Source organism: Dendroctonus ponderosae, unplaced genomic scaffold (assembly GCF_020466585.1).
Source record: "Dendroctonus ponderosae isolate FM_Combo_2020 unplaced genomic scaffold, Dpon_F_20191213v2 Dpon_F_20191213_4, whole genome shotgun sequence".
In the NCBI taxonomy this organism is placed as follows: domain Eukaryota; kingdom Metazoa; phylum Arthropoda; class Insecta; order Coleoptera; family Curculionidae; genus Dendroctonus; species Dendroctonus ponderosae.
Window position 1 is genome coordinate 176,196 of NW_026018611.1, and position 27,499 is coordinate 203,694.

General features: G+C 38.4%; 1 protein-coding gene across 9 annotated transcripts in view; it reads left to right on the forward strand.

The window, feature by feature from the left end:
• LOC109543224 (ephrin type-B receptor 1-B) overlaps positions 1–27,499 on the forward strand; it is a 122,153-nt gene that overhangs the window by 83,207 nt on the left and 11,447 nt on the right. For all 9 annotated transcript variants that reach the window (XM_048665513.1, XM_019912815.2, XM_019912818.2 and 6 more), the window contains exons 4-10: positions 16,084–16,264; positions 19,162–19,266; positions 25,787–25,932; positions 25,993–26,230; positions 26,546–26,701; positions 26,759–26,922; positions 26,979–27,253. In XM_048665513.1, coding sequence (XP_048521470.1) covers positions 16,084–16,264; positions 19,162–19,266; positions 25,787–25,932; positions 25,993–26,230; positions 26,546–26,701; positions 26,759–26,922; positions 26,979–27,253 — 1,265 coding nt within the window. The remainder of the gene's footprint in view (positions 1–16,083; positions 16,265–19,161; positions 19,267–25,786; positions 25,933–25,992; positions 26,231–26,545; positions 26,702–26,758; positions 26,923–26,978; positions 27,254–27,499) is intronic.

Here is a 27,499-nt window from a genome sequence, read left to right on the forward strand (position 1 = left end):
AAATTCCGATCAGCACCCAATTTCCTGATTTTGTTGTCCTGTTCATGGTTATTAGTTGTGGTATAAGCATAGATCATAATGTAAATCTGCCCATTTATATACGTCTATGTGCCACACACGTTCCGTTAGCCATTGTGATTCATCTCTGGGCCTATAAAAGTCGCAAAGAATAATCCATTCACTGTGTGTTATAACAAATTATTTCAGAAATTGATCGATTAATCATTGAATCGAAATCGAATTGCTTTTGGCAGATGTTGGAATTGGACAGGCTCGATTTTATGATGAGCAATTTTAGTGATATTAATTAGAATATTAGCGGTGAACGTTTTAGCGTTGAGCAAAGTTCAAAGACAGTTGATATTGCAGATCGAAAATCCAGAAGTCAATGCCTTGACCCTAAAAAGATTAATGTTGCGCCATTTAAATAGAATCCGGCAGTTAAGCTTCTTTTTGCTGTGTGGCTTAGTTCGTTGCGCGTATCCAGAAACAAGCGATAAATTTCCAGATCGCTTTTTTCTATCGAGCTGGGTCTTAAGGTGGGCACATAAAAGCGAAATTATCATTTGTTTCTGTATGCCGTTGGGACTGGGGTGGCTCAACATTGGAAATGAACCTGATTATTTCCAACCGATTTCTAGTCGCTTAAAATATCGCCTACACATGCATTAACCCGCAACAAATTAACTACTTGTTATCATGTAATACTTATACGTGCATTACACGCCGTCCCATATACAAAGCCCATATTTTGACACAATAAAATATTCACACGATTATTCTGTTATCCGTGTTCGGGTGCTTGTCGGAACTGACCTTTTCCTTCGTTTTTTGCTCGTCGTAATTTTCATCTGAAAAACCATAAATAACAAAAACGACGTCGTTGCTTTCGTTCCGTTGCCAGCGAAAATGATTGCCCCTGTGCACGATATGTTATTTGCCGTTTTTTTGGCACTTATTAGTCGCCGCGTAATGATTCAACGTTAGGAAAAAGCATCGGCTATTTCAGCTTGTTAGAAGATCCCAGCCATTGGGGGATGTTGATTCAATCGTTACTTGAAACTTGCAATTTTTTAGACCTGTTTAAACATGGTTTAGAAGGGTTTGAGGTACGTGTATGAAAATGCCCCATTTCCAATGGGGCCGTTGTGTCCGCTCGATGCAACACATTGTGCTCGCATACACGAGTTGTGAAACTCTCTCCTCCATTAACTCCTCGGTAGAGCGCGGACACAAAGCTCCTTTTTATTGCGACGATAAATATTTAAAAGCCGTACATATACAGAGGAAAAACCGTTTTAATTCGACAGCAAAGTTTGCAATTCCGCAACGATATTCCGCAAAATATTATCGCCTCTTGCAACAGTTAAATGCTTTTGTGTCGTCGTATACCACCTAGCGGATTCCCTCCGTTCTCGTCCTACCAAACCCGACTTTTTCTCCTTTTATTGTTTGTTTAATTATGTGCGAGAGAATCCATGGACGTACCTTGTCGATCTTAACCAGTAAAGCGCTCCGAAAACCTTCCACTTAATGAACAGTGAGGAAAATGCAACCTTCACTCAAATCCTCCTTGGATCGAAGTTTATCATACTGTCGATTTTACAGTTTTTCCTCTTTTAAAACTTCAAGCTGGAAGCTCCAACTTCAGCTTTATGTAAATGCTGATGCGCCACTGCTGATGGCTCAGACACAAGTTTCGTATAAAATATTTTTATTGTTCCTCCATTTACAAAGACAACACCCATGAAGGCAATTCGCAATGTTCTGAAAAGCTGTGTTTATGCAAACACAGTCCGTAATCCGATATCTCGCCGAGTTGCTGAAACGTTCGACGATTTTTTTTCGTCCTTTATATAAATTGTCATCTACGGGAAATGTTCACCTTCTCCGGTAGTCGGAAATTGTGCATTCGATTATTTCGTGAGTGAAATTCGAAATGGTTAACGGCGATCAATTATGTATGTAGGAGCGCTCACAAACCGCTCAATGTTGAAGTTGAAGCGTCGATTTTTGGAACATATTTGGATCCGTTTCGGGAAAATTAGTATGTTTCTTGCCCAAAAGCTACAGTTTGTCGCAGAAGCATTTAACAAGAATCGCGGCTAATAAATCAAAACATTCGTTAGTTTCTTGAGGCTCCATCTTCTTGATATGCAAAAGTGAATAAATCAATATGTTTTCTATTTACTCGGTGACCAAATTATGTGAGATACAAAACGTGGAAACTTCAAGTAAGCAAAAGTTAAAATTTCGAAAAAGTAAGCAGTGAGCACAAAATCGATAACGATCTTAACTACATACGCGATTAATAAATCACATTATTCTCTGTTTTGCTGTTGATGAATACATTTGGGATACAAAAGTTTGAAACTTGATGTTCCTAGTTGGGAAAAAATAGTTTTTCTTGTTAAAGTAAACAAAATGGTCACAAATCGATAACGAATATATTTGGGATATAAATGTTGGAGTCAATTGGAAATCAATTATTTTCCTCTGCAAAAGTGAACAAACGAAAAATCCATTACGCATTTAACAACATTCCCAGGTAATGAATCAATTTCAGCGATACAAGTTCGAGACTTGATGTTCCTAGTTGGAAATACATAAATTATTTTCCATTGCAAAAGTGAACCAAGTGAGTAGAAAATCTATAACTCATTTACCAAGAGTAGAAGTTAAGGGGTAAAGGTATTTTCGTTTCTTTTGGACACCAATAGGAGGCTGAATGAGATTTCGTTAAAAAATGATTGTCCAGTAGGAAACTGCACTAAACTTTGCAACAAAAATTAAACATTTATATAAATTCTCGCATAAATGGACCTACAGGGTTTAACATTAAATCACTTATAGAACTGGAACACTTTTATCAGAAAAACACCCACATTATAAAGCCTATTCTCAACTTTTTGTCTCTAAATCTGTTCATTCTCTTTTGTGTTAAATAGAGGCAAGGAATTCCATCGAAATTGATTTGTAAACTCGACTAAAACCAGTTGGTTTATAGCCACAACCGACACGAAAGCGTCAATTCGGAGATTTTAAGAGAATGTTGTAATGCGGCGTAAAATGTAAAAATTGTTTCTTTTAATGTCACCTGGTCGGATATATCGCCTCATATCAGTGACGCCTCCAAAGTCGTCAGTAACCGCAGCAATTTAAAGCTGATTTTGATAACGAAAAAGCTGCCGTTGTGAGCAGAAATGGATCGGTTACAGCTTCTGAAGAATTCAGATAGTGTTGCAACGAACGTTCCTTATTGGTATGCCAGATGAGGATTTTTATTGGCAACTAAGGTTTTTTATCGAAAAGTTACACGCAATAACAGCTCGTACATCATTTACGCGCCCATCCAATCTAGTTTTATAAATCAAACTGTTTTACTGCTTTTGTCGTCGGCTCCAATTTGAAAACGGTTTGTATCACATTCAATGTCTGATTATTTTTTCCCGCTCCGGGCCGCTGTATTTTCCAAACAAACGCTTCTATAAAGCTGTCGCTATCAGTAATTTAACTAATTCCTGTATAAACAAGTTGTCTCAACTGGAAGAGAAATGCATTTGTACTGGAAAACGCCTCACAGCGGGAAAATATGTTGGAGATTTTTAGTACACATTCTGAGTAGAATCTTGCACACAAACCTTGCTCCAAATCGACCCCTCAAAATAATAAATTCTATTTGATTCTTCCACGTCTTCATTTGTACATGACAAAGTGAGTCTTATCCCGTTGCGTCGCTTTTTCTAACTTGAAGCGGGGGGACAGACAGCCGAGGATTTATGTAATATTTCCATGAATTCATGGGCCCCACGATGCCCACGTGACACGCATAATGCCGAACTCCAATTTAAAATACCGCAAATAGTAACGAGACGCTGCCGGAATTTAATTTCGGACTCTTTGTTTGAATTGTCGACAACGATGATACATTTGTTGTTTGATCACGATTATGTTCAAAGGTAAGGCTGGGTGGTGGTGGGGTAAGGCTAAAGGTAATGGCACTTTTGGGCGTGGCTTCGATGCAATCTGCCCTTTCTTATTTTCACGAAAACATTATTTTTTAAACCCGTTTTGTTGCTTTTCAGGAGATATTCAATTGTCCACATTCTGGTGGACAGATATTCAATTGTCCCTAGGTTGTAGGCAGGATACCCTCTAGGTGATAGTTCTTGATTACTTTTTCATAAATAATTCGTTCTTATTGCGAATTAGGAGCACTATTTATCAATCTGTAATAAAAGACGTGAGAAAATTATGTCTTTTTTAAAGACAAACATTTTTGAGGCGAAATACCCAACAAGAAGTTTGTAAAAATATGAACCCGCCTCAACAATATAGGACTTATCTACAACTGGGGAATTTTAGTAATAAAACTCACGTTCCATATCTGTCTGATAGGAAAGTTATAAATAACTGCGAAAGTTTCAGTTACTATGCCATCTTCAGGTGTTAGTTGGAAAAATAAGTTGTTATCAAATTCGCCTCCCACATCCGCCTGATAGTTAAGCAAGAAGGTTTTTCCTCAATTTTGTTATACTGTTAACATTTCAGTTTATTTTGTCTTTAATTCGAACTGTTTTTTTCTGAAAAAACGACTCATAGGCATTTGAATTAGGCCTGGGTATCAGTGTGTTGAGTTGATGTCGCTCTGAGTTGATGAGTTAAGGCTCATCCGCTAATGCGTTATAACTCAATGGTATTTAAGCCAGGACTGGGTTAAAGTTTTACCGGGCCCGGCGATAGAATTTAAGCACCTAAAAAAAGTCTGCGGTTTTTTACTACTATTTATTTATTTACTATTTTTTACGGCTAACGTTTTCCAGTTTGGAGCTATTTTATTTGTTTAACACCTATGGAAAAAGGTGAGTTACTGGTCCATCCCGCCAGCACTGCGCCAACTCCTAAAAATTCACTGAGTCACCCATGCCTACGCGACGGTGATTCTGTTGCCTGTGTGTACACGCCTTAAGTGAACGAAATTCATTGGATTTTTCAATTTGCTTTTCAAATTCATGTAATCGACAAACGTGTCTTCGACCTCCACCCTATGAAGGTTCATACTCCAACCTGGAACCCTTGAACTGGCCACTGGGGGGTGAAACTTCCTGCAGAATCCATATGAGCGTTTTCAACTATGCACTAGTTGCTGCTGCTGTTGAGCCTGAGAAGATAACCCTCTCCTGTCACGGGCAAATTTTCGGGAATTGCGGTAAATAAGGGCGTACTAAACTCATTAAGACAGTGCTCTCATCGCTTGACGGGGCTTTAGATGGCCCCCCTGCACCCGCTCAGCCCCCGACTGCTAATTTTCGAACAAGGGGGAGCATGGCGGGGCGCGGGGCAGGACTCACGTGCTGCTCTGTCGGAATTTCCCGGGGCGCAGTTCTGTTATTCACCATTATTTACCATATAAATCAACGTCAGGTACCTAATCATGTTATCGCCACCCCAAGCGCAGAGAGGGCGCTCGCGTATTTCGTGTGCCTAGATGTGTCCGACGGATTAGGACAGTGACGTGGCCGAATGGACAATAGTGGGCTGAATTAGGCTCTAAACATTATTAATTTAATCCCTCTTGCTCCTGTCTGATGAACAAGTTGCTTAGTGTTTATTTCCAGATGGACATTACTAAGCGGTTTTAGGCTGGTCGAACATGGGAATTTAGTGAGTGATGCAAATGCCAAAAAACGTTATATAAAATATTCAACAATCGGATGAAATCTAATTAGGTTCATGAATAATGTCCATATAAATCGGCGCAAGAGAAATAAATCAAATTTCATGCGGATATCGTGGCTACATTACGTCCATACGGTATTTGTCACAATGCTAATCGCAACAAATGAGCTGGAATTGGAGTTTATTATAACGATTATTTAAATTTACTGTTTTGGCCCCAACTAACATAAATCGCCTGTCAGTGTTTTATTACATTATTTGTGTAGAATGTTAACGAATTTTTGTCTATTTGCTCGACTGTGTTCGCTCCAGACTGAATAATCCGCCGGATTCAATCCAGTCCATCCAGTAGAAACTCAACATCAATTTGAACAATTTGTATTCTGGAACGCGTCCATCGAATATTCATGGCTCGATCAATTTTAAACGGCCAAATCGCCGGTTTCTCTTCCAAGTAAGCCTTATTAATCTGTTTAGATGCTGGTGCAAGTTTATTGTGAAACGAATCCACCCTGCCACCCTGCCACCCTTCCGTCTCGCGATGTGCATCGGTCTCCTTTATCTCGCGTCTCCCTCTAGGCCCGTTATTAACATCCATTCTCCATCTCGCTCCGCCCCTAACTATCTACTGCTCTTTGGAGGATTGTTATCTCCCAAAGTTGTTTTAAGTAGCTTAAATTCTTTGTCGGGATTTCTCCCGTTTGAAGATTTTGGCCGCTGATGTCGGCCGGGGTCGTGTTATTCCTCTCCACTGCCTCTGATAACATTTAATTTAACAGATGAAAGGGTCAAATTAATCCATTGATTTATGTGCTGCTATTTAACGTGGGAAATGATAAGGTTTCTTGAGAAACTTGACTTTTTGAGCAAAAAACGGCCCAAAGATTTGGCAGATGCAACAGAAAAGAACAAACAAACATAATCGAATTTAGCCAACTAAGTAATTTATCGGAGAACCCAATTTATTCCATATAATTCCTCTGAGCCCTCAAGAGGCTACTAAACATTCCGTAATCGAATTTTCCTACGCATTTCCCACAGCCGGAGACAAAGGGCGTCTTCTAACTAAACGCTTGCATCCAATCGAGACGATTGAGGCAAAAAATCCTCTCCCCGATGGCTTTTTTCCAGTCCATAAAACCGATCATCGGGAAGAAATAATTTCCGGAAATCGACGTATTTCGCATGCAAGTGATTTCGATGTGGGAAATAATGCAATTTGCGGGCGGGGTTTAATGCCAAAATCGGGCTAATTATATTGCGTTAGATTTCCCATTTGGAAAATCTGTTTGATTTTTTATTTTAATTAGACATTCTGTTGCACATTGTCAATATGCGGGCCCCTCTGTCGGCTAATCAGTCTGTAAAATTGCGCTTTTCACCAACCAGACGCTTTGGTTGCGAATGCAAATTGAATTTTACACATTTGCAACTGTAATTAGTCAACGTTTGTTTGAAGGCGGCAGATAAAGCCCAGCGGAAATAATCAATCAATAACACAACAAATAAACATACAGGCAAATGGAGGAACAGCCAAAGAAAACGACGATTCATCTGTGGACAGCAAATTTAGGCCCCGAGGTCGGCAGTAGCAAACAATTTGTAAAAGATGGAAGAAGAAACACAAGTTGATAGAACTATGAAATAAAGATGCCGCAAGACGATGTGAATCCTGACAGCAAAATGAGGAACTTCTGATCAAAGTTTAATAAACCAAAAAATATGTTTCGTCTTGTCGCTTCCTCGGAAAAAACACGCGTTAAGTGAAAGGAAATAAATGTTTCGACGACAGGCAATAAAACTGTTTGTTGCAGAAATTACAAGAAGAAGTAGAAAAAACTGAACGGGAAGCAGCTAAATCAGCAAAATTGTAGTACAATCTATATTGAATTTGTTGAAAGAAGCCACCTGGAATTGTGTGGACACTTATACTATACAGAACAACAGGAAACAAAGCTTCACGACATCAAAACTCGAAAAATGCTGCTGAAAGTAATAAAAATCTGATGGAATCAGAAGGAATATTAGAGGATCTCCATTTGCTTATACAAAAAAACTCAACTTTGTTTGAATTAATTGGTCTCCTATCTAGTCCAGCAAAAATCAGCCAGTAAAGTGAAAAAATCCTCCAATTAACAACGCAGAGCAGTAAGTAAACTTCCACATCTGCCATACATTTCAATAGAGTGAAAACAATTTTCTGCGCTGCTGTTGCCTTTCGCCCCCCGATTTAAATTATCCGACAAAATGAAATTCCCAAATTATTTTAGTGCAACAAGAAAGGGCCTTAGTCTAGTCTGGTGTATTTATTCGAACGAGTTCTGCATAATTTTCCGACTTGCTCGAATGGAAAATATGAATATACGTATGCGAAGCGGTATCTTTTGAAGTAAATCCACTTGAAACACGCGATTTAATTTATTTTTGTCCAATACGCCGCTGTCGGATTAGATTTCATATTTTATTGCTCAGTAACTACTATAACCCGGTTAGGCGCACTTTGGAAAATTTATCTGCATGTTAATCATTCAATTCGAAAATTACTGATTACTGGATTCCTTTGGTAAGTTTTAAACAAGGAACTGCCGCTAACAAATCTGTGGCGGTCTTTTGGAGGAAATTAAGAAATTTTCCTTTCTGGATGAAGTCGAACGTATGCCGTACCGACTTCAGCAAGGGGAGGCTTCTTGTGTTGCGTAAATGGAACGAGTCCCTAATCCCCTTTTTAATTTCATTAAAAACGGGCTCCATCCTTTTCACAACATATTAGAAGATTTTTCATCAGGATTAAGCCGGGAGAGGTTTGATAAACTGTCACTTACACATTGCGTCCTGCGAACATTTTGCGATACTTTATTATAAAGCCGGAGGGTTGGCCGATATTTCACGTTGACGATTTGATTTGCCGAATTTCACCATTGTTTTACTTTCAAGCAGCTAAGACCGAATCAACTCACTAATTGCGCTCTTGGAGTAGTTCGGGTGCGATTATTCGCACTGTCTAATGGGTGGCAATTCGAAAACAACCAATCGCTGATAAAATGGGAAATTTAACATTTTAAAATGGCGCATCGATAAATTGGTTTGCGCTCCTTCATAATTGCCGAACAAATACGCCACACTCCGAAGTAAATCGCCACACCGCAGGCCAAAACCAACCAAACGATTTAACAAACTTTCCATGTCATGGAGATAAAAGCCGGGCGCGAATGATAAAAGTTTCCCATCCGGAGGCCGTTCTATCAGGGACGGACTTTACACCGAAAACAACAGTTATTTATCGCCCTTCCAACACCAAAATGTATCAAGGCAAAAAAAGTTAAACCATATAAAGTTTTTTTCCCAAAATGTTTCGAGTTCTATACCATTTTCTTCGTCAGAAAGTCAGGAAGGAACGTGTATTGCGAAATACGTTAAACCTTCAGGTCTGGAATTATCGACGTTTCAAAGCTATTTTGAGCGGTCTTGAATCGACGAAATTTTATTATAAACTCAGACACTTCACATATATGCATATTGGAGAGATCCTTAGGTCGGAGGCAATCGATTGAGCTCAAAAAACACTCATGTAAAAGTTTGACTTTTGACCAATATTTTCCGATTTTTTTGCAAAAATATCAAGTTTCTAAAAATGTCTCAAATTGGACATCATTTTAATCTCGCACAAGCGAGGAATGCGATAAACTTATTTAAAAACACGCTGAAAGCTTCTGATCCGAAATAATCGACGTTTTTTGTTAATTTGAGCCGTTTTTTGAGGAATCACAATCTTTCGCCGACGATTTCTTCCGCATTATTGACCCAAACATTTTTTAAATGCCCATTTGTGTCCTTCTTACGTCGAAAGGAATCGATTGAGCTGTAAAATTTTGAAAAAAACACGCATGTAAAATTTTGATTTTACATAAAAAGTGCCTCAAGTTTCACATCATTTTAATCACAAGGAAGCGAGGACTGTCACAAACTGATTTAAAAACACGCTAAAGGCTCAGATCCGATCAATTAAAATGTTTTGATCATTTTAAGTGTTTTTTGAGCTTTCCCGATCTTTAACCGCCCATATTTGCCCTATCTGGGCTCAAACACCTTGCAAAAGCGAATTGCTTGTTGGGTCGAAAACTAGGCATCGAGATAAAAAAAGCGCTATAGATTTGTTTCAAATGGCTCAAAATACCTCAACATTTCATTTACTTTATGTAAACAGCACTAAACCGGCTTGGCTGAGGTCAAAGTTCGCGTTCCGGAAAAATTTCCATAACAATCGACCGTTATGATCCATCGTCCAAAACAATGGCTCTGCAATCGCGCTAAAAGAGAAAGATCATCCTTTTCAGGCGGAAATTCAGTGCAAAGTAGATCTGAAAGTTTCAGCTTGCCAATAGGAAGTTGCACATTTCGTCGTTTGTTATGCTTGTTTTGACAGGATTTACTGTGGGGACTCTCTGCATTCATTTTATTAAATTTTCTCAATTATGCTTTGTCATAATTTGTCTTCGTTTTTTAATTGTCCTTCATGTCGAATAAAATGTGCAAATCGAGTCGATAATTCCGAGTTGCATAATCGCAAAAGGAAAAAAGTGAAACTTCGATTTGCAATTGAAGGCACATAAAAATACCCAGAGCTAATAGATCAAGCAGTTGAACGCGACACAGTTTGATTAAATCCGATTAGGCTTTGAGGCAGAATAAAATTAATTGTGCAACCACGCGAAATATTCGCTCGGCCGGTGCGTGTGGATTTTTGCTTAACTATATCAAACCATTTGCAAGAATCGAAAAATTCAGCCGCAGATTTATACATTGAATTAATGTTCTTAGAAATCAGAGCTTCATTAGGCAAGTTTTTCTCTACTGGCAGAAAACCAGTTAATTAATGTCTAAAACTAGTCAAAATTAAGTACTAGAGTGGATTAGAAAATGCATTTATGTGAAAGCTATTTCGCAGTAAACCGTTAACGTCACATAAAACGCTTCGAATAAGAATGGCATTTAAAAGCAAAATGAGAAATTCACTTGAAGGATTAGTTTGAAGTGTATGAACTTCGTAGTGGATCAAGCATTTTAAAGCCATTACACCTTACAAGTTCGTTTAATTTACTTAATTAATTACGTCTTAGCTGTAGAACATACGGGAGTTAAATGGAAGTTTGCATGTTGTTCAATCGCGGCAATAAACGAGGATCGATGGCAGCTCGAAATAGGCGCCAGCTCTATCGGAATCTGGGTTCAATGGAAAGAATAACGTCCATAAATTCCTTAATAAAGCTGACTCGACTCCAGTCACGACCAACATTTAATCTGCCACTGCCAAACTAGCTTAATGTTTGGCATAAAAAAATTATATCTTCTGCCTACCGAACGAAATCTGTTCGCAAACAGGGCTTTTCGGCTTTTACGACCTTTTCGACCTCGGGACACGGGAAACGAGGACATGCACCTCCCCTTCGACAACTTTTTACACAATTTCGGACAATTTGCTACCCCTCCGTTTCATCATTGTGTTTAGAGTTGCCGGAATTTTTTTCCTTTCGGCCTCCGGCACCGATCGCGACTGTCTGGACAGCCGGGACAGTTTAACGAGACAAACGGATTTCGAACTGGAAAATTTTAATTTCGATTTAACCGACGAACAATGAGGGAATACTTTCAATTTGGGGGCTCGGGATGCGTGACTTTAATAACAGCGAAAAAGCCTCAAAAGACCCTAAGCTTTGATTATATTGAAAGTGGGGATTAGAGGGAAACGGAGTCGATATGCTTTGGAAATTCAATGTTTTTTTAATGGGATTTTCGAAGGCTGCTTGAGTAGGATTGGGTCGGTCAACTCGGTAGTTTTTCACGTTTGTTGTATCTTATTTGTTTATTTCAGTCTGATGAGAACAGGGGGATTATTCGAATCGAAATCCATTTCTGCGTAAGAAACTGATCAACAATCGTCGAAGAAAAAAGTCTTCAGGTGGCATAAAGCTCAACTTTTTCCTTCAGACGACTTCCTGGTTTACAAATCTCCCCGACCGAAGTAAAGACACAAATAGAAAAAGCGAACAGTTGGGCAGGAAATTTCCCATCAATCCCCCACACATATTAGATTAATTACTCATCTCTTAAGCCCCGAATATTGGCACGTTGCTCATATAGTAATCCTATTAACTTATAATGGTGTTCAATAAATTCTCATTACCCTCGTAGCCATATGTATCATGCTTTTGCCTGAAATCGTTCCAAGATTACGCTGGCAAAGGGACAATGGGGGGATTATCTTTCGGCTCTGGATTAAGTAGCATCCAAATATTCGGCTCATATTTTTTTATAGATTATCGGCAGCATGCTGAAGTGTCAGCCTGAATGCGATTAGCCCGATCAAGATTGAAAATTCGATAGGGGCGCTTTGAATTATTTATCTGAGGACGATTGAGCCTAGAATTAGTCGGCAAAACTAGTAAATATTCAAAGGAACAGTGAGCTGCAGAATAAAACATAACAGATGAGAGAGAATTCGTGAAACAGTAATAAAAGTGATTTAGACGTTATTACCCATTTAATTTCGTTCACGTGTCGGTTCAATTTTATTAACACCATATCGAATAAAGCGGCTCTGAGCTGAATATACGGACAGAAGCCCCCATACAAGCTGGGGTCAAAAGCAAATAAATAACTGTCAATTTGTCGACTTTCTCCCGGCAGTTTTCATTGTTCAAACATTATCACCCCCGTAGTGCGTATATCGCACATACTGGGCACGTACAACGGCCCAGTTAATTTTCTTTTGCCCCAAAGTTACCCCAACCCCGATTTTTTCCAGGCCCTCGACGGTCCAGTTCGCTTTTCGAACCGATATTTTCTGTTTCCTGACAGATTTGTCGGGGTGAAATCTACGTTTCCGATTATCTGCAAATATAGACAGTCCAATGATGAGACGAATGGCATGATTATTTGCTTGAAAATTACAGTAAACGAGTTGGAGCTGAGCAATTTGTCAACTTTTTTTTTAATGTACCCTGGTTGATTTTCGTGTTTGGAACCAGAAATTTGATCCCGAAATATTACGATAACCCGAAACATTAAAAAATACTTTTTTAAATGCGGATTTGCCACTCAGAATCGCATAGAAATACTGGAAATTGTACTTTATGTATAATTACTTTCAAAAAAGATAGACTTTCGAGGCCATTCCTTGAAACTAATGGGTTTTGCGGGTTTTTAGGCCGTCGTTGAGTAGAATTTCTTCTTGACGTTTCGCAAGCACGAGTGGCTTGCATCTTCAGAAGTGGTTTGCTTGAACGCTTACACTGTTCATTCTACCCAACGACGGCCTAAAAACCCGAAAAACCCATTGTTTCAATAACTTTTCTCTCGAATTAATCAACTTTCACGAACATCTTCGAAATTGTAAAGCTGAAAAAATAACGGGAACATGCAATAATTAACTGGCACCCATTGAGGGGCAGTTTTTTCCAAAGCGACCCCCTTTAAAGAAATATTTTTGCAAAATCGAGAGATCTTAATTGGAAATCTCTTCAAAGGCTTTGTCTGCCGAAGGGAAAATCCGGCTTTAATTTGGTATTACGCCCCGAGGATACGTTAAATGAAATTAGGATATTGTTTTGAATTATTTCTCTTTAATTTCGGGGTGGAACAATGCGTTTAGGGAGAACAGTATCGAAGGAAGAAGCTCGCTCTTTCTGTGCTATTGTTCTTGCAGATTAAGGCAGATTGATTGTTTTCCTTCGGTAACGAGCTACCATAAATTCACCTTAGATACACTGGAAGATTTCTATCGTCGTTGAAATATGGTTTAATTTAGATGTCATCGGTTTGGTAATCTGATAAAATAAAAATTGGAATAGGCGGCGGCACCTTTGAGGCAAACCGTTAAACGGCTTTATTATTCAAATTGCCGCGACATTTTTCCAAGTGATAAATTTTCATTAACAACTAATAACACAGTTTGTCAATTATTTACGTTGAAATTTATGAGATCGCGCTCAAACTTTATGTCTGCCTTTTAAGTTGTTCGGTTTTATTGGTTTATTTTTGCGCTAATCTGTTTGACATGTCGGTTAACTTACGCCACTACTTTTTAACATTATTATATTATAAACAATAATTAACAACTGTCCAGTATCGCAGCAGGCCCATTAGCCTTGCCTGTTTGCCGATGGATATATTTTTGCAATGACGATTTATTGTCGCTTCTATGAATATACTATGAAACAAGTTACACACACACACACAGACACACATATATTGTTTGTGAAATTGAGAAATTTCAGCCTGTAACGCTTAACCTAAATCCCGAGTTTTCGATTTTATTTTCTTGTTTAAATTGACGTAATTAATGATTTTTGAAACAACACGTTTATATTCTTATATAAGTCGAATGTTTTCGAGACAGATATGGGCCATCTGAGTTCGAGCTTGGTTTCGTGGAAATATTGCGTTTGTAGTCACTTTATGCTATTAATCAGCTAATAATAAAAGTCTGTTTTAGACAATAGCTTGTGTGAGTGCTGGCAATTCAATTCCTATGCTATTTTTTCAGAAATTTGAGGACTGTTAAATTGCAAAAGATTCCTCTGGCAATTCTCAAACAGTGAGCGAGTTATTTTTTCTTCATACTTTACAATTTTTTTGAAGTTGTTGAATCACGCAAAAAATACAGTTTTTTGCTATTATTAATGAGCGGTCACAAAGTCTTCATAACTGTGTTTGATCGTGTCTAATGCCTGTTAGCAATAGCGTTAATTTAATGCTCTTGTAAGTGAGTGCGTAAAGTAATATCACTATTTCACACATGTAAATGAGCGTTGATAAATATCTTACAGGACAAGCGTGCAGCAATTTGGTAAATTGACCTGCTTGCCACTCATCTATGAGTAGATTAAGGCGAAAGTGATACTTTTATTCGATTTCAACTGCACCTAGAGTTCTGGGGGTTTGCAAATAAGTGATAGAAATTAGGCAAAAGCAGGAAGCTATTTTTTGATTTGTCGATTGAGTGTTGGCCGAAAAAGTCACCAAAACGAAGGAATACCATAAGGAAAAAAATACGAACAAACAATTTAAAATCAGCAAGACTATGACGTGGACGTTAATCAGGAAACAGCCTGAAAAACTGCCATCGAAACGACGAAATAATAACAAATAAACAAACTTTTAGAAAAAAGAAAGAGAAGCGCCAGAGATTTTAAACCGAACACCGGAAAAGCAGCAAGCTTAACTCAGACATCAAATTGCTACTTGAAGAACTAGAAAAAACACTCAACCAACAGAAGAACCACAAGATTTGATGCAATCTTTATAATATAAAAATCATCCGAACTTAACAGAACCGGCGTTCTCTGCTTTGTGGAAATGACTAAAGCTTCCAACACATTAGTATCTGCCTGCCACTAGAATCTTAATAATAGGAAAACGTGTTTTTTACCATTATATATAGGTAATTGATACGGGAACGCAACTCAACCAACATTGCAGAACTAATATAAAAATAAAATAGTTGCTAAATGAACAAATCAACATCAAAAGAGGAATAATACAAGAGAATTCCATCAGTGCACTCATTTTCAGGGCAATTATGGATAACATTGTAGAAAAGCTGCTTAGAACATTCAGATATAGACTGAGAGAGCGCTCTTTTCATACAGTTTGAGGTTCTTGGGGAAGAAGTGCTTAAGAATGAACATTTTTAAGTGGCAGCGAGAATATTCAAAATTTGGACAGTTGGACACTGCGACAATGTAAACTTCTGAGGAAAAACACAAAACAATAGAAAGAGAAACGAAGACATTAGAGAACAAAATTTAATAAATCCAGAATGTGGAAAAACGATTAAAGATACGAATAACCGAAAACTATAGAAACATAAACAGACACATTTCTAAAGAAAAACGTTAATAGAGCACTTGCGGTACACCTTTAAGAGTGCGGGATTTTTAACCGAACGGAACAACAACAACAACAATCAGATAAAACAATATGTAAATACAGTAGATTTGCATCAGTCCCAACGGGACACTAAAACTCTGTTCGTGCCAACTCTGCTTTCTTCTCTGGAACGTTGAAAATTTTGTTGACTGAGAATTTCTATATTTTATCTCTGCATGCGGAATCCGCCTTAATGCGAAGCAGTAGGACAAAAAAGGTTCAAAGAATAGGGAGAGCGAAAACTTAAATTGGGCTAATCCCGAATTCAAATATTGTTCCCTTGTGCCTTTGTTATGTTAAAGACGACGTATTGTTTTATTGGAACAACGGGGGAAATATACACAGAAGTTTCTTGTGAGTGGGGTGATTTAGAAGGGTGTAGAAGCGAGATAAAAAAATTATGCCAAACTTCAAAATATTGTTTTTAGGGATATTTATAATCGGGTCTTGAGCTAATAGTTTGTCTCTTTTTTTCAGTGGGTTGAAGAATCGTTTACGAACTTCCAAAAGGGCATCAACTGGCGATCTTACGTGGTCTGTGATGTCGCATATAGCAACGCCAACAATTGGCTATGGACGCCATTTATCGACAGGAAAGAAGCCAACAGGATATACATCGAAATCAAGTTTACCATACGAGATTGCAGCTTATTCCCAGGTAGGTAATCAGGATTAATCAAAGAAAAACATCCAACAGAAGAAAAAAACTGATACATTTAAGGCTGATTACCCTTCAGCCCCGGGGCACTGTTTGCGATTTATCGATGTTATTCTCCAAATTCAGCTGCCTATACTTTGGTTCTATTAGATACGAGGCTGCCATTAATATCGCATTATAAGATTTAAATCCTCGAACGATTAAAACAAACTTCCGGTTTCATAACATCAATTACATGAGTAGTTGGGCGCGTGGTAGGAAAGTTTGCAAACTAATATCGTTAGAGAAAAGCTCTTTGCGCGCTAATGTTGATTATGTTTTCGGATGTTTTCAAGCTGCGAGAAACAATCTGAAAAATTATGTGTTTTAGTCTCTATACAGAGTGAGTCTAGTCTGGTGGCAGTGTAAAAAATCCTTCGAAGCATTTGAGCATTTAAACCGACTCCCCCTGTATAGCTTTCAGCAAACCATCCCACTAAAACAACAATCTATTCGAACACGGTAAGAGTGTAAATTATGAATGTTGCATAATAATTTAGAGCTATAGAGCCGATTCGGTTAGAGCATTGAGTTGCCGTTGCTGTATTCGTTTGCATTAACTCAGTGCAGGGGATGCAGCTGTAGCTGGAATGCTGCAGCATTGGAATTGTATAATGTGACGAGCGGAGTGCTCAGATAATTTAATGGATTCACGTGCCCTAATTTTTCGAGCGCTCTGTTGCGATAATTGATGAAGTTAATGCAGCCGCGCCACTGTTTTGTTAATATTTCAAAACAAACTTATGTTGAGGTTTATCCAGGAAATTTGCTAGTCTCAATACAAGCTGTGCAATTTATGTAGACACTGTCTCTGTTTTCATTTTTTTTCCAATTACTCTCAACTGCAATTGCTCGTAGAAACTACCACAAGTAATCGGTGTTTTTGACCAGAAACGAAACTAATAATATTTATATTTTTATTCAGCCAGTTGAAAATAAATCGCAAAATGTCCGTTGCAGTTCGTTCGCGAGTTATTGTATATTCGTTCGTTCCGTGGAAAGGAAATTACCATTACAGGACTCGTAAAAATGATGAAGAATCGAAATTATTAGCCAGCCTGAGAGAAATCCAGTAAAATTGATGCGCGCGTAGTTATAATATCGAATACAGAAATGAAAATGGAATTAAAATTGTGCTTCTGTCATAAAGTCACCAGGCAGTTTTTATGGGGTCTTTGTCTTGCCCTTTTATTCATCAGCCGAAACCTTTCGACTAAGTTTAATGAACTAATTTTGTCGTTTATTACATTTCTGTATTTTATTATTTAAATTTGCCAATTTACTTGGGAAATATAGAGGGAACGCTGCAACTGGGGACAGAAAAAGGCGGATATTGTAAGACTCATAAACTAATTGCTTTTTTAAAATAGGAAATACACTCTAATTGACCGAATTTACATAAATCCAGTGATGCTCAACAGGATGTTTTCGACATCTGGGCCAAAAGTGCAAGAATTATAAGTATGTCCCTCCTTGTTAGCAAGATCTTAACATTGCAAGCAAGAGTCGAAAAATCCGTTACATGTGACAACGATTTCCTTGTGACCTACCGTGGATACCAAGCAGGATGAATAGATTATGCACGAGTTGCAAATTTCCTATTTATAACGAACTTACTAAAATTACCGAATTACCATATTCGCCAGAAACCGGTAATGAAGCAGTGTAATAAATACAAATCGTATGCACAAATGGCAAAAGCCATTTTTAGCTGGATGCTGTGTACTCGAGTTGAATGCGTAAAAACGTAGAAATAGCTCGACTTTTTTTCCAGGGGATCGCATATATGTAGCCGTACTGCGGCATTTCGAGATTGTTATCACTGAAATGTGTTCATAGTATCATGAGGTTTTAGACATTTTCAAACATTAACAGTCTTAGAATAATACAATCAATATTTCATTTTAAGAGGTGTGTTTCTTCGGCGATCAACATACGTCTGAAGATGCTAACCATTCGTGCTGGCGAAACGCACGGCTTAATAACCCGAATAAAGTTAACTGAAAACGTAATTCAAAACTAGCGCTAAAATGAATTTTTCAAATTTATCTTCTAGTCTTGATCAGAACTGAAATATTTTAAGCCGCAAAGGTATCAATTTGGAGCGTACCAAGGGCCAGCCGATTTTTCAACTCTCATAGAGCCCTTGGGTGCGAGTGAGATATCCGATGCAAACTGCGTTCCTGAGTGGCAAAAAGAGTGGGTTTGATTCAGATCAGACTCCAAAAACTTTTTTGAGCTTTGTGCGATTTCAATGCAATTTCCCTAGTTTTTAGAGTGAAGTGTCTTCTATAGAGTGATAATTGCAACTTGTACTTGTTCTGGGTGAAAAGTTGTGATTTTTTGAAGCGGACAGTGCAGTTGGGTAAATACGTTTGTTTTGGACCAAAATTGACTTATCCCGCAAAAATGAGGGGGTTTTGCGATTTGAATGAAATTTTCGTACTTTTCAGATGCAAGTGGTCTCTGTAGAGCCTAATTATTTTCAAGTTTCGACTTGCTCTAGATGAGAAGATATTGTTCCTTTTTATGGAGTCCATGGAGTTGGAGTACTAAATCTGCAAAACTGAGGACTTTCGTGCGATTTGAATAACATTTTCTGAGTTCTCAGACTCAAGGTTTCTCTATAAAGTCCGTGAATCGCAAGGTGTTACTTGCGATACCTAGATGGAAAGTCGTGATTTTTTTAATGTTGTGTGAAAACGTTTATTTTTGACTTCAGTGTGATTCGCCACGACTTTAGAATATTTCCAAAACAGTTCGGTTAAAAGCTTCAATTAGGGATGTTTATTCAATGTCATTAAACGAAATGCTCACTTTTTTGTGGCAAATAATTAAGATGTTGACTTTATTTCCAGGAAACGCGCTGTCATGCAAAGAGACGTTCAGCCTGTTGTACTACGAGTTTGACGCCGCGACGCGGGAGCCGCCCCCCTGGGACGCCGATAGATACAAATTAATTGGTGAGTTGTTTCTTTTTCTCCCATCCTCACTAGGTCTTTATCTGGCAGAGTGTCAAGCTTCACTTCCGCCCCCAATCAACAGAGATTCATGAGCCAAAAGGCCTGAATCTGGTGGCGAACCAATGTGTTTTAATGTTTACAATTAACCCATCACCCTTCAATTATCCAAATGCACTGAATAAACGCTTGAACCGATACTTGCAATCGGTCTTCCTTTGAGGCAGCCATTTATTAGCTGTTTTATCCAGGAAATGATCTAATCTTCGAAAAGCTAGCATCTGAACAAATTACAATCGAGCGCGAGTTGCTTAATGCCTCTAACCCGCATCTGACTGCCCGAAGTTTTGATACTGGAACAATTTATTTCAATCTATAAATTAGCAATTAGTGGAAGTGTAATTATTGGAAACATTTGTTCTGTCTTGCTTCGCTGCAGCTGTATTTACATTTAATTAAACGTGCGTGTTAACTGAATGTATCCCCATATTCCTCCAGGTGAATATATATGTTTCTTCAAATGTGGTGGCACCGTTCGAAGGCTGCCACATTAGTCTAGTAATTGGCCTTGCAATTAACAATGGTTTAATTAAATTATAACTGGATTATCGATGGTTTTTCAACTGTTTGCCGAACACATTTACGCCTGTCTGGAGCAATAGGGAACAGTTCAATACACGTTGATCATAATGAATCGGAATAAATGATTGGAAATCAGATTTAAATCTCTTAATAGCCTGGTAGAAAATACACTGTTTACTACCGACGCGATGTCGAAGCTAATATAATCTAAAGGCGGAAATTTGAAAACGCCATTTTCCACATGGTTTCATATTACCTTTCACGCCCAAGTAATTGCTCGATTTATTGTAATTTATTATTTCTGCTAACGTTGCCGTTCATGCCAGATTTTGCTCCGTTTCTTTGCGGCAGTTTCAAATCAGGATCTATTTTTTTAAAGTCTTCTTTTATCAAAAGAGATAGACTTTCGAGGCCATTCCTTGAAACTAATGGGTTTTTCGGGTTTTTAGGCCGTCGTAGGGTAGAAATGCTTCTTGACGTTTCGCAAGCAGTTCTTCCGCAGAACTGAACGCGGTTTCTGATGAGAACAGTGTAAGCGTTCAAGCAAACCACTTCTGAAGATGCAAGCCACTCGTGCTTGCGAAACGTAAAGAAGCAATTCTACCCAACGACGGCCTAAAAACCTGAAAAACCCATTAGTCTCTTTTCTTTTCTTTTTATTAATGTTTGTTTCTCAAAGTAAATTTTTCAAATTAGAGAAATCCAGTAAACGCAACAGATTCAATTATCCACCCAAGTCAATTATGAACGTATTAAAATTGATGATTGTGCTAAATAATGCATGAAAACTGGACGAATAATTCGCTTCGGTAATTAATTTTGATATTTATTTAGTAATCCCGATGTCTGAAATTAATTTCAATAAATAAATAAGCAATTTGACCAATGCCGAATTGAAATGCGGTTTTTCACTCGTCGGTGATGTTTGCGGTTATTATGCGGGCCACTGGCGGATAATATTCGTTTAAACAAGTCCAAAAATAAAACACAATACACAGGCTGTCGAATTTTCTATTCGATTCGAATTGACACGAATCCATGCATCAAATTGCGCGAATCGGAATTACCGTTAAAAAATCGTTTGGCTTTTTTGCCAAATCTTATTGTATATTGGGTTTTCTTTCTGTCTTTGTTCAAAGAATTTAATGCAAATTCCCGTCCTATCAAAAAAACTTTTCAATTTTTTGCCATCAAGGTTGTTACTCCTAACAGTAATCGATTCTATGCTGTTGAAATCCCACTAATTCTTCAAGATCTTTGACATTTTAATCCTCTGTCATCCATTGGTAACGTTCCCATAAATTAAAATGGGTGTTTTGAACTAAAGAAAATTATTAATGGCTTTTAACGGATGCCCATTCCCAACCATTAGTTCTCCATTACATGCATGCAAAGTAATTAAATGAGGACAAACATTTAGAGAATTCGCATTTTTGCCCATTGGCAAATTAATGTTCAGCGCATTGATGGCGAGAGAAAATATTTTTGTTAATTTGCCGGAAAAATGTATCGATTGGTTTTTTTTATGCATGATATTTTGTAAACAGTTGAGCCAAGTAATCAGGGAGTAAACGCGGTCAAGTGGTTTTTTGCACAGCATAAAAGGAAAATGAGTAAAATAAGTGATGGAGAGAAAAAAACGAAAAATCGAAACAAGATGTTGCCTACTGAGACAAATAGGGCCATTTATCGTTTCGAGTGCGGCACGGGTAACGATCGCCAAAAGGCAACTTGTTACCACCCAATTAAAATCGGTAAAAATATCGGAGGCGGCAAAAGAGCCAATGAAAATATGAAAATTCACGTTTCTCTCAACGGGCCCGAAACACAAGCGATAAATCAGCGGTTCAGGAAGTATACGAGGAAGTTGTCTGCCATCGAAAGAAGAAACAAATTACTCAGCCGCAATGTTTAGGCTCAAATGACAACTTGAGAATAACATTAATAATTAATGGCACGAATGGAAATGAGATATTGCGGTTCGCAACTTTTCATCCTCTTTTTCTGATTGGCAAACCATTTTTTTCCAATTTTCTCTTACTTTCTTGTAGGTGTTTGTAACTGTAAAATGGGCTTTTGGTCTGTTTCTTTCACAATTTTTTGCTTTTGTTACATGGTTTTATGTTGTCCATCATTAGTCAACTTTTTCTAGCTGCATTTTCTTTCAATTTTTCAATAGATGTTAAAGCTATAAATCCAGCAATAGTGAGTACTAAAAAAAAGGTGCGTTTAAAGAGATGAACGAAGAAACTCAAGTAAAGGACATCAGTAAGAAAGTGCAAAGATACGAATGATGAAACGAGTTAAAAGTAGGGAACGATCAACCAAGTGAATGGGATTAATGGACACTTATGATCGATTTTGCAAAATTAACCAAATCCAGTATTAATTAGGAAATTTTCTCACTTTGCTTTCATTCTCTATCATTGAAATTAATCGATTCATTAATATCTGCACATTTATTTCCACTCCCGCGTAATAAAGCTGAAGCGAAAAACGCCTCAACAAGAAGTAGTGAAGTTCGAACGTTCGTGAGTGACCGACGTTCTAATGTTGAAATCATTAAATTGTCGAATTCATTCAATGACAAAATAATGCAAAAAATAATGACGGATCAATGGAAAAACACAAGATAAAATTACGTATTAAAAACCACATTAGGCAATAATTTGAAAAAGATGTTAAAGAAAAATTGAGTTTTAGCGCCCTGAACCCGACCAGGGCAAGCGGAGAGAACGACCAAGAAAATACTAGAAACTTTACCATGAATAATAAACGAATGTTAAAATAAAATCAATACAGTGAACACGAAACCGACAACTAAACAAATATAAAGCCACATACACGAAACGAATACCCATTTAGGTATGTTCGTATGTAGTTTGGTAAGTCTGGTACAGGTCAAGGTTTTGTATGTGCGGTTTTGATTGATTGCGCTAAAGCGTTTGACCTAGTAAAGCAACGTGAACTGTAATCCTAGCTGGGGAAGAGTCGAGGAGGAAAAACTCTATTAGCACCAAATCGACCTGTAAGCGTAAGTTATTAGCGTTTTCGAGCGAACCTTTTCACTCAAATGGAGAACAGTTGTAAAACATCTCGTAAAATGTGAAATCAGCTCGGCAATTTGATGTGAGTGACTTCGTGGGAGCCGTTGAAGTGGTTCAGCAATAGCAAATGAAGCTTAAGTACCTTGTAATGGTAATAAGTACCTAATTTAGCGGCAATCAAGTATTCAGCAATATGTCTGGAAAAAATTATTCCTGGCTAGTAATTAATTTGCTATCTGTTGCTAATGCCCATTACCGCAGGAAGTTAACAAACTGGCCACAATTATTTAAATGCTTTTAACTGCTTGTAGTCGATTTGCGTCCATTTCGAATAGTTGATCTGCACGTGCAAACAGATTTTTCCCGAATGCTTCGATTAAATTATGTTGGGCAAATTAATGCGGCCTTCTAAGTATACATATAAATTATCTGATTTTTGCTACTCACTCAATTTCCTGCCAGTCTTGCAGCCAGTTATCAATTAGGGCCATTAATGTTGTAGCTTGATTTCTACCGAAAGTGCTTGGAGAAGCAGTTGTATATGCAAAATCACTCCTTATTTAAACCACTATTTCGTAGCTTTCGGCAGGCCCTGTTTTCTGGGCAACCCCTCCGGCTGAATTTATATTGTGTCAGCTGTATCCAGTTATCTGGAAGAGCTACCGCCTCTCCTTTAGGAAAAAGGAGATAAAAAAGATGAATTTTGCACCGTTTCGGCTTTTCTATTTTTATAGATTTATTGCCTGTCTCGCGAAACTGTTTTCCCCCTTAAATTCAACGAAAGCTGCCAGATGGAATTTTTTGCCGTTAAATTTTTATTATCGCAGTTCTATGTTTTTAAATGGGGGGCGTATATAGATGTTGGAAGCCTCAATAAACGTCCAGGAGGTCAGGTCGACTTGACGATGAATCGACAGTGTATAATTGATTTCGGGAGGAATTTGAAGAAGGAAACGTTGCTGATCGTTTAGATGTGTGGGCAGTAGTTTGATAAATCTGAAGCTTATTCGCCTGCCATTATAATCGATCAATTCAGGCTGGACTCAATACACGGAAGGAAAAATTGATACAAAGTGAACATGTCGAGAAACGAGTCCTTGATTGTGTTACTTAAGCCGTCAGAAACTATTGAATTATTATCTGCAACTGGAGCTTGTAAATATTTTGTCTCCAATGAGACGTCGTTCGAGTTTTTACGACAGGTATGCATAATAATAGCGCTGCCGTGCGAATATTGCGCCCGAGTGGGTGTATTTTGCTGATTTTTTTTTGCAAAATTAATAACACATTCGACATTTTCGAACAAAAATCAAAATTTCACATGCGTGATAAGAAATTTATGGGCGGTTAAAAATCGAAAGCGTTCAAAAGCGCGTTAAATAAGCCAAAAGTGTCGTTTTTTTTCGGGTTTGAAGCTTTGAGTGAGTTTTTCATGCAGCTGGTTCCATTTCCCGCATCGTTGAAATGAAAATGGGTCATTTAGAGACCAGAATGTTTCGAAAAAATCGGCTTTGACCACTTGAAAAATTTTCGGTCAAAAATTAAAATTTCACATGCGTGTTTTTGGAGCTCAGTGGATCGTTTCCGACCTAAAATCTTTTCAATAAGCACTTACGAAGTGATTTCTACAATAACCAATTKATYCGCGGTTAAAAATCGAAAGCGTTCAAAAGCGCGTTAAATGAGACAAGAATTTTTTRAAAAAATCGATTTTGACCACTTTTTTGGTCAAAATCAAAATTTTACACGCGTGTTTTTTGAGCTCAACTGATTGTTTCCGACATAAGAACTTCCATAAAATACAAATCTGAGCCCATAATAAGAAAGATCGTGATCGCTCAAAAACCGTGCAAAATGGACCAAAAACGTTGATTATTTCGGCCCTGAAGCCTCTATCTCTTGCCCCTTTTTTCGTTTGTCATTCGGAAACATTTTTGCGTCTTCCTGATCGCATACTTCCAAAATATTTTAGATTCTTCCTTCATTTCCAACCCCTCTTGGAGTTTCGAATGTCAAAAAAATGTTTTCTGATCTGCACCAATTCGGGAAAAGCCAGGCAAAACATGTTTTTTTAAAATGATGTCGAATGGAATTAAAGCGTTATTAACCCCCCCTTTTCATACAACAAACATCAATACGTTATTCAACGGACAGCTGCATTATCCAGTTTTCCGCAGCGATAGCAGAAAATTGCCGACGCTTTGGGTGATATTTTTCGACTGAAATAAACACGGACAACATTTTATACGGAAAATAATTGTTTAATTACTCTGTCGTTCGGAATTTATTTGTTGGAAAATGTGGACGATCGATTGCGGTCGCTGCACTAATAACATTATCTGAACAAACTTTGCGAATAAACAGTCGAATTGAGAGTGGATGAGTAGGAGGACACAGGTTGGTTTATTTGTCGCATATTCACATTGGAAAATTATGCGGAATTTTGTTTCAGAACACGCTTTTTGTCCGATCAAACTCTAAAATATTCAAATAGAGCAGGTTTATGTCACTGTAAACTACTGAGATAAAATATGCGTCCAGTAGCAGTAAAGTAGTGTTTATTTGCTCGGAGAAGCACTCAGGAAGCAAATCAATATCAATATTCCTTTTTATAACTGTGTGTACAGGCAAACAAGACCCTTAAAAACGTCGACGCGAAGACGGAATATTAGATTTTGCATTTTGCGCTATATTAGATTCGCTTTTATTGGCCGATTTCGTGAAAAATACGAGATTTTCGCGCTCCCCATTTCGGATTTACCCAAACACTACAACCAGGGTTGCAGTTAAATTGAAATGTGGCGTCGCTGAACTTTCTTTGCCTGTTGATCGATTTTTTAAAACCAAAACACTGTTAGAAAGCGGTTTTTTTAATTTCTGCTTGTTGCTTTCAGGCCGGGTGGCTGCTGGTGAGGGAAGATTCAACTCGAACAGCGAAGTCAACATTAACACCGAAGTGAAGAGCATCCCCGTGACCAAGAAAGGCGTTTATTTTGCCTTTAGGGACCAAGGAGCTTGCATATCTCTTCTCGCTATTAAGGTAAGTCGAAAAGTCTACGAGGTAAGTCGATAGTCAGTGTGAATATCCATCACTTTGCAGATTTACTACATTACATGCCCGGAAGTGACGATAAACTTTGCCCGATTTCCGGCCACCCCAACAGGCAAAGAAATCACCATCATCGAGCAGGCTCAGGGCATCTGCGTCAACCATGCTGAGGTGGTCGGATCGTCCCCGATCTACCTGTGCAAGGGTGATGGAAAATGGACTTTGCCCAGTGGCGGGTGCAAATGCAAAGCGGGTTTCCAACCCGACATGGACAAGCAAACCTGCAATGGTAAGCCAATGAGCTTCTTTTTTTTACTTCGCTTGTTCTGTAATGTATATAAATATTCTTATCTTTCCTGGGTCTCAGTCAAAGTGTGAAGTAAAAATTTTGAAACATCGTTTATTTCATTACGTTTCGGCGAGACAACAGCGCCATCATCTGATTTAAAATTTACACAAACTCATGATTGGTAAAAATCAACGTCCTTTTAGGTCTTTGCCTTCTTGAAAACCTTGAGTTTGTCCTCTTTGTCCTTGACAAGACAAAATAAAAATAAGCAAAATAAACACAAATTCAGTTGCTAAAGGTTTGTGATTTTTATAGTTTGCCAACCGGGCACCTACAAGTCCGAAGTGGGTGATTATCTGTGCTTTTTGTGCCCAAAATACTCCCACGGGCCAGACTATGGATTGACGGAGTGCAAGTGCAACCAAGGCTACTTCAGAGCGCCTACTGATCCGAAGAACATGATGTGCACCCGTAAGTTCTCCGCCTGCTTTCCTCAATTTAGGTTTAATTTGTCGTGAAACTCTGCAGAGCCTCCCTCAGCCCCTGTCAACCTAACCGTTAACTTCGTGGACCAATCAAACGTGATCCTGAGCTGGTTGCCTCCTGAAAACCTGGGAGGAAGGTCCGACATCGCCTATCGCATCAAATGCGATGCGTGCAGTCTTGGCTTGGTTCAGTACAATCCTCCAATGGTATGCAGAGTTTTGTTGTTGGGGGAAGTTCTCGCTTCTAACGGGACGAATTGCAGGAATACTTCAACGAAACCAGGATGCACATCAGCGGGCTCAACGCGGTCACAACCTACAGGTTTCAGATTTTCTCAGAAAATGGCGTTTCTCACTTGGCACCGCGTCCCAATACGGACTATGCGGACGTGATGATCACTACGGAGGCTTCAGTGGCCAGCAGCATCACAAACATTCGCGTCACTTCCGTCAAAAGCACCGAAATCACTTTGGCTTGGGACGCCCCGATCACTGATGGTGACTTGGAGAGCGACCAGGTCGAAACGTATGAAGTGAGGTAGGAGTTTCGCACTACCTATACAGGGTTATTCACGCTATACGGCACGGACGTTTGCGGCTCGCCCGTTTGTTTTTTGCAAAGTATTATTTGATGAATCCGCAGACGCCTATCGGGTGCACATTTTAAAAATATTTTTGTAATGTACAGAGTGTCCCAAAAGCCCTAAAAGTATCAAAGTTGAGTGAGAGTTTTCTAAATGAAATACCCTACATATTATTGCATTTTTGGATTCTCATATCATAT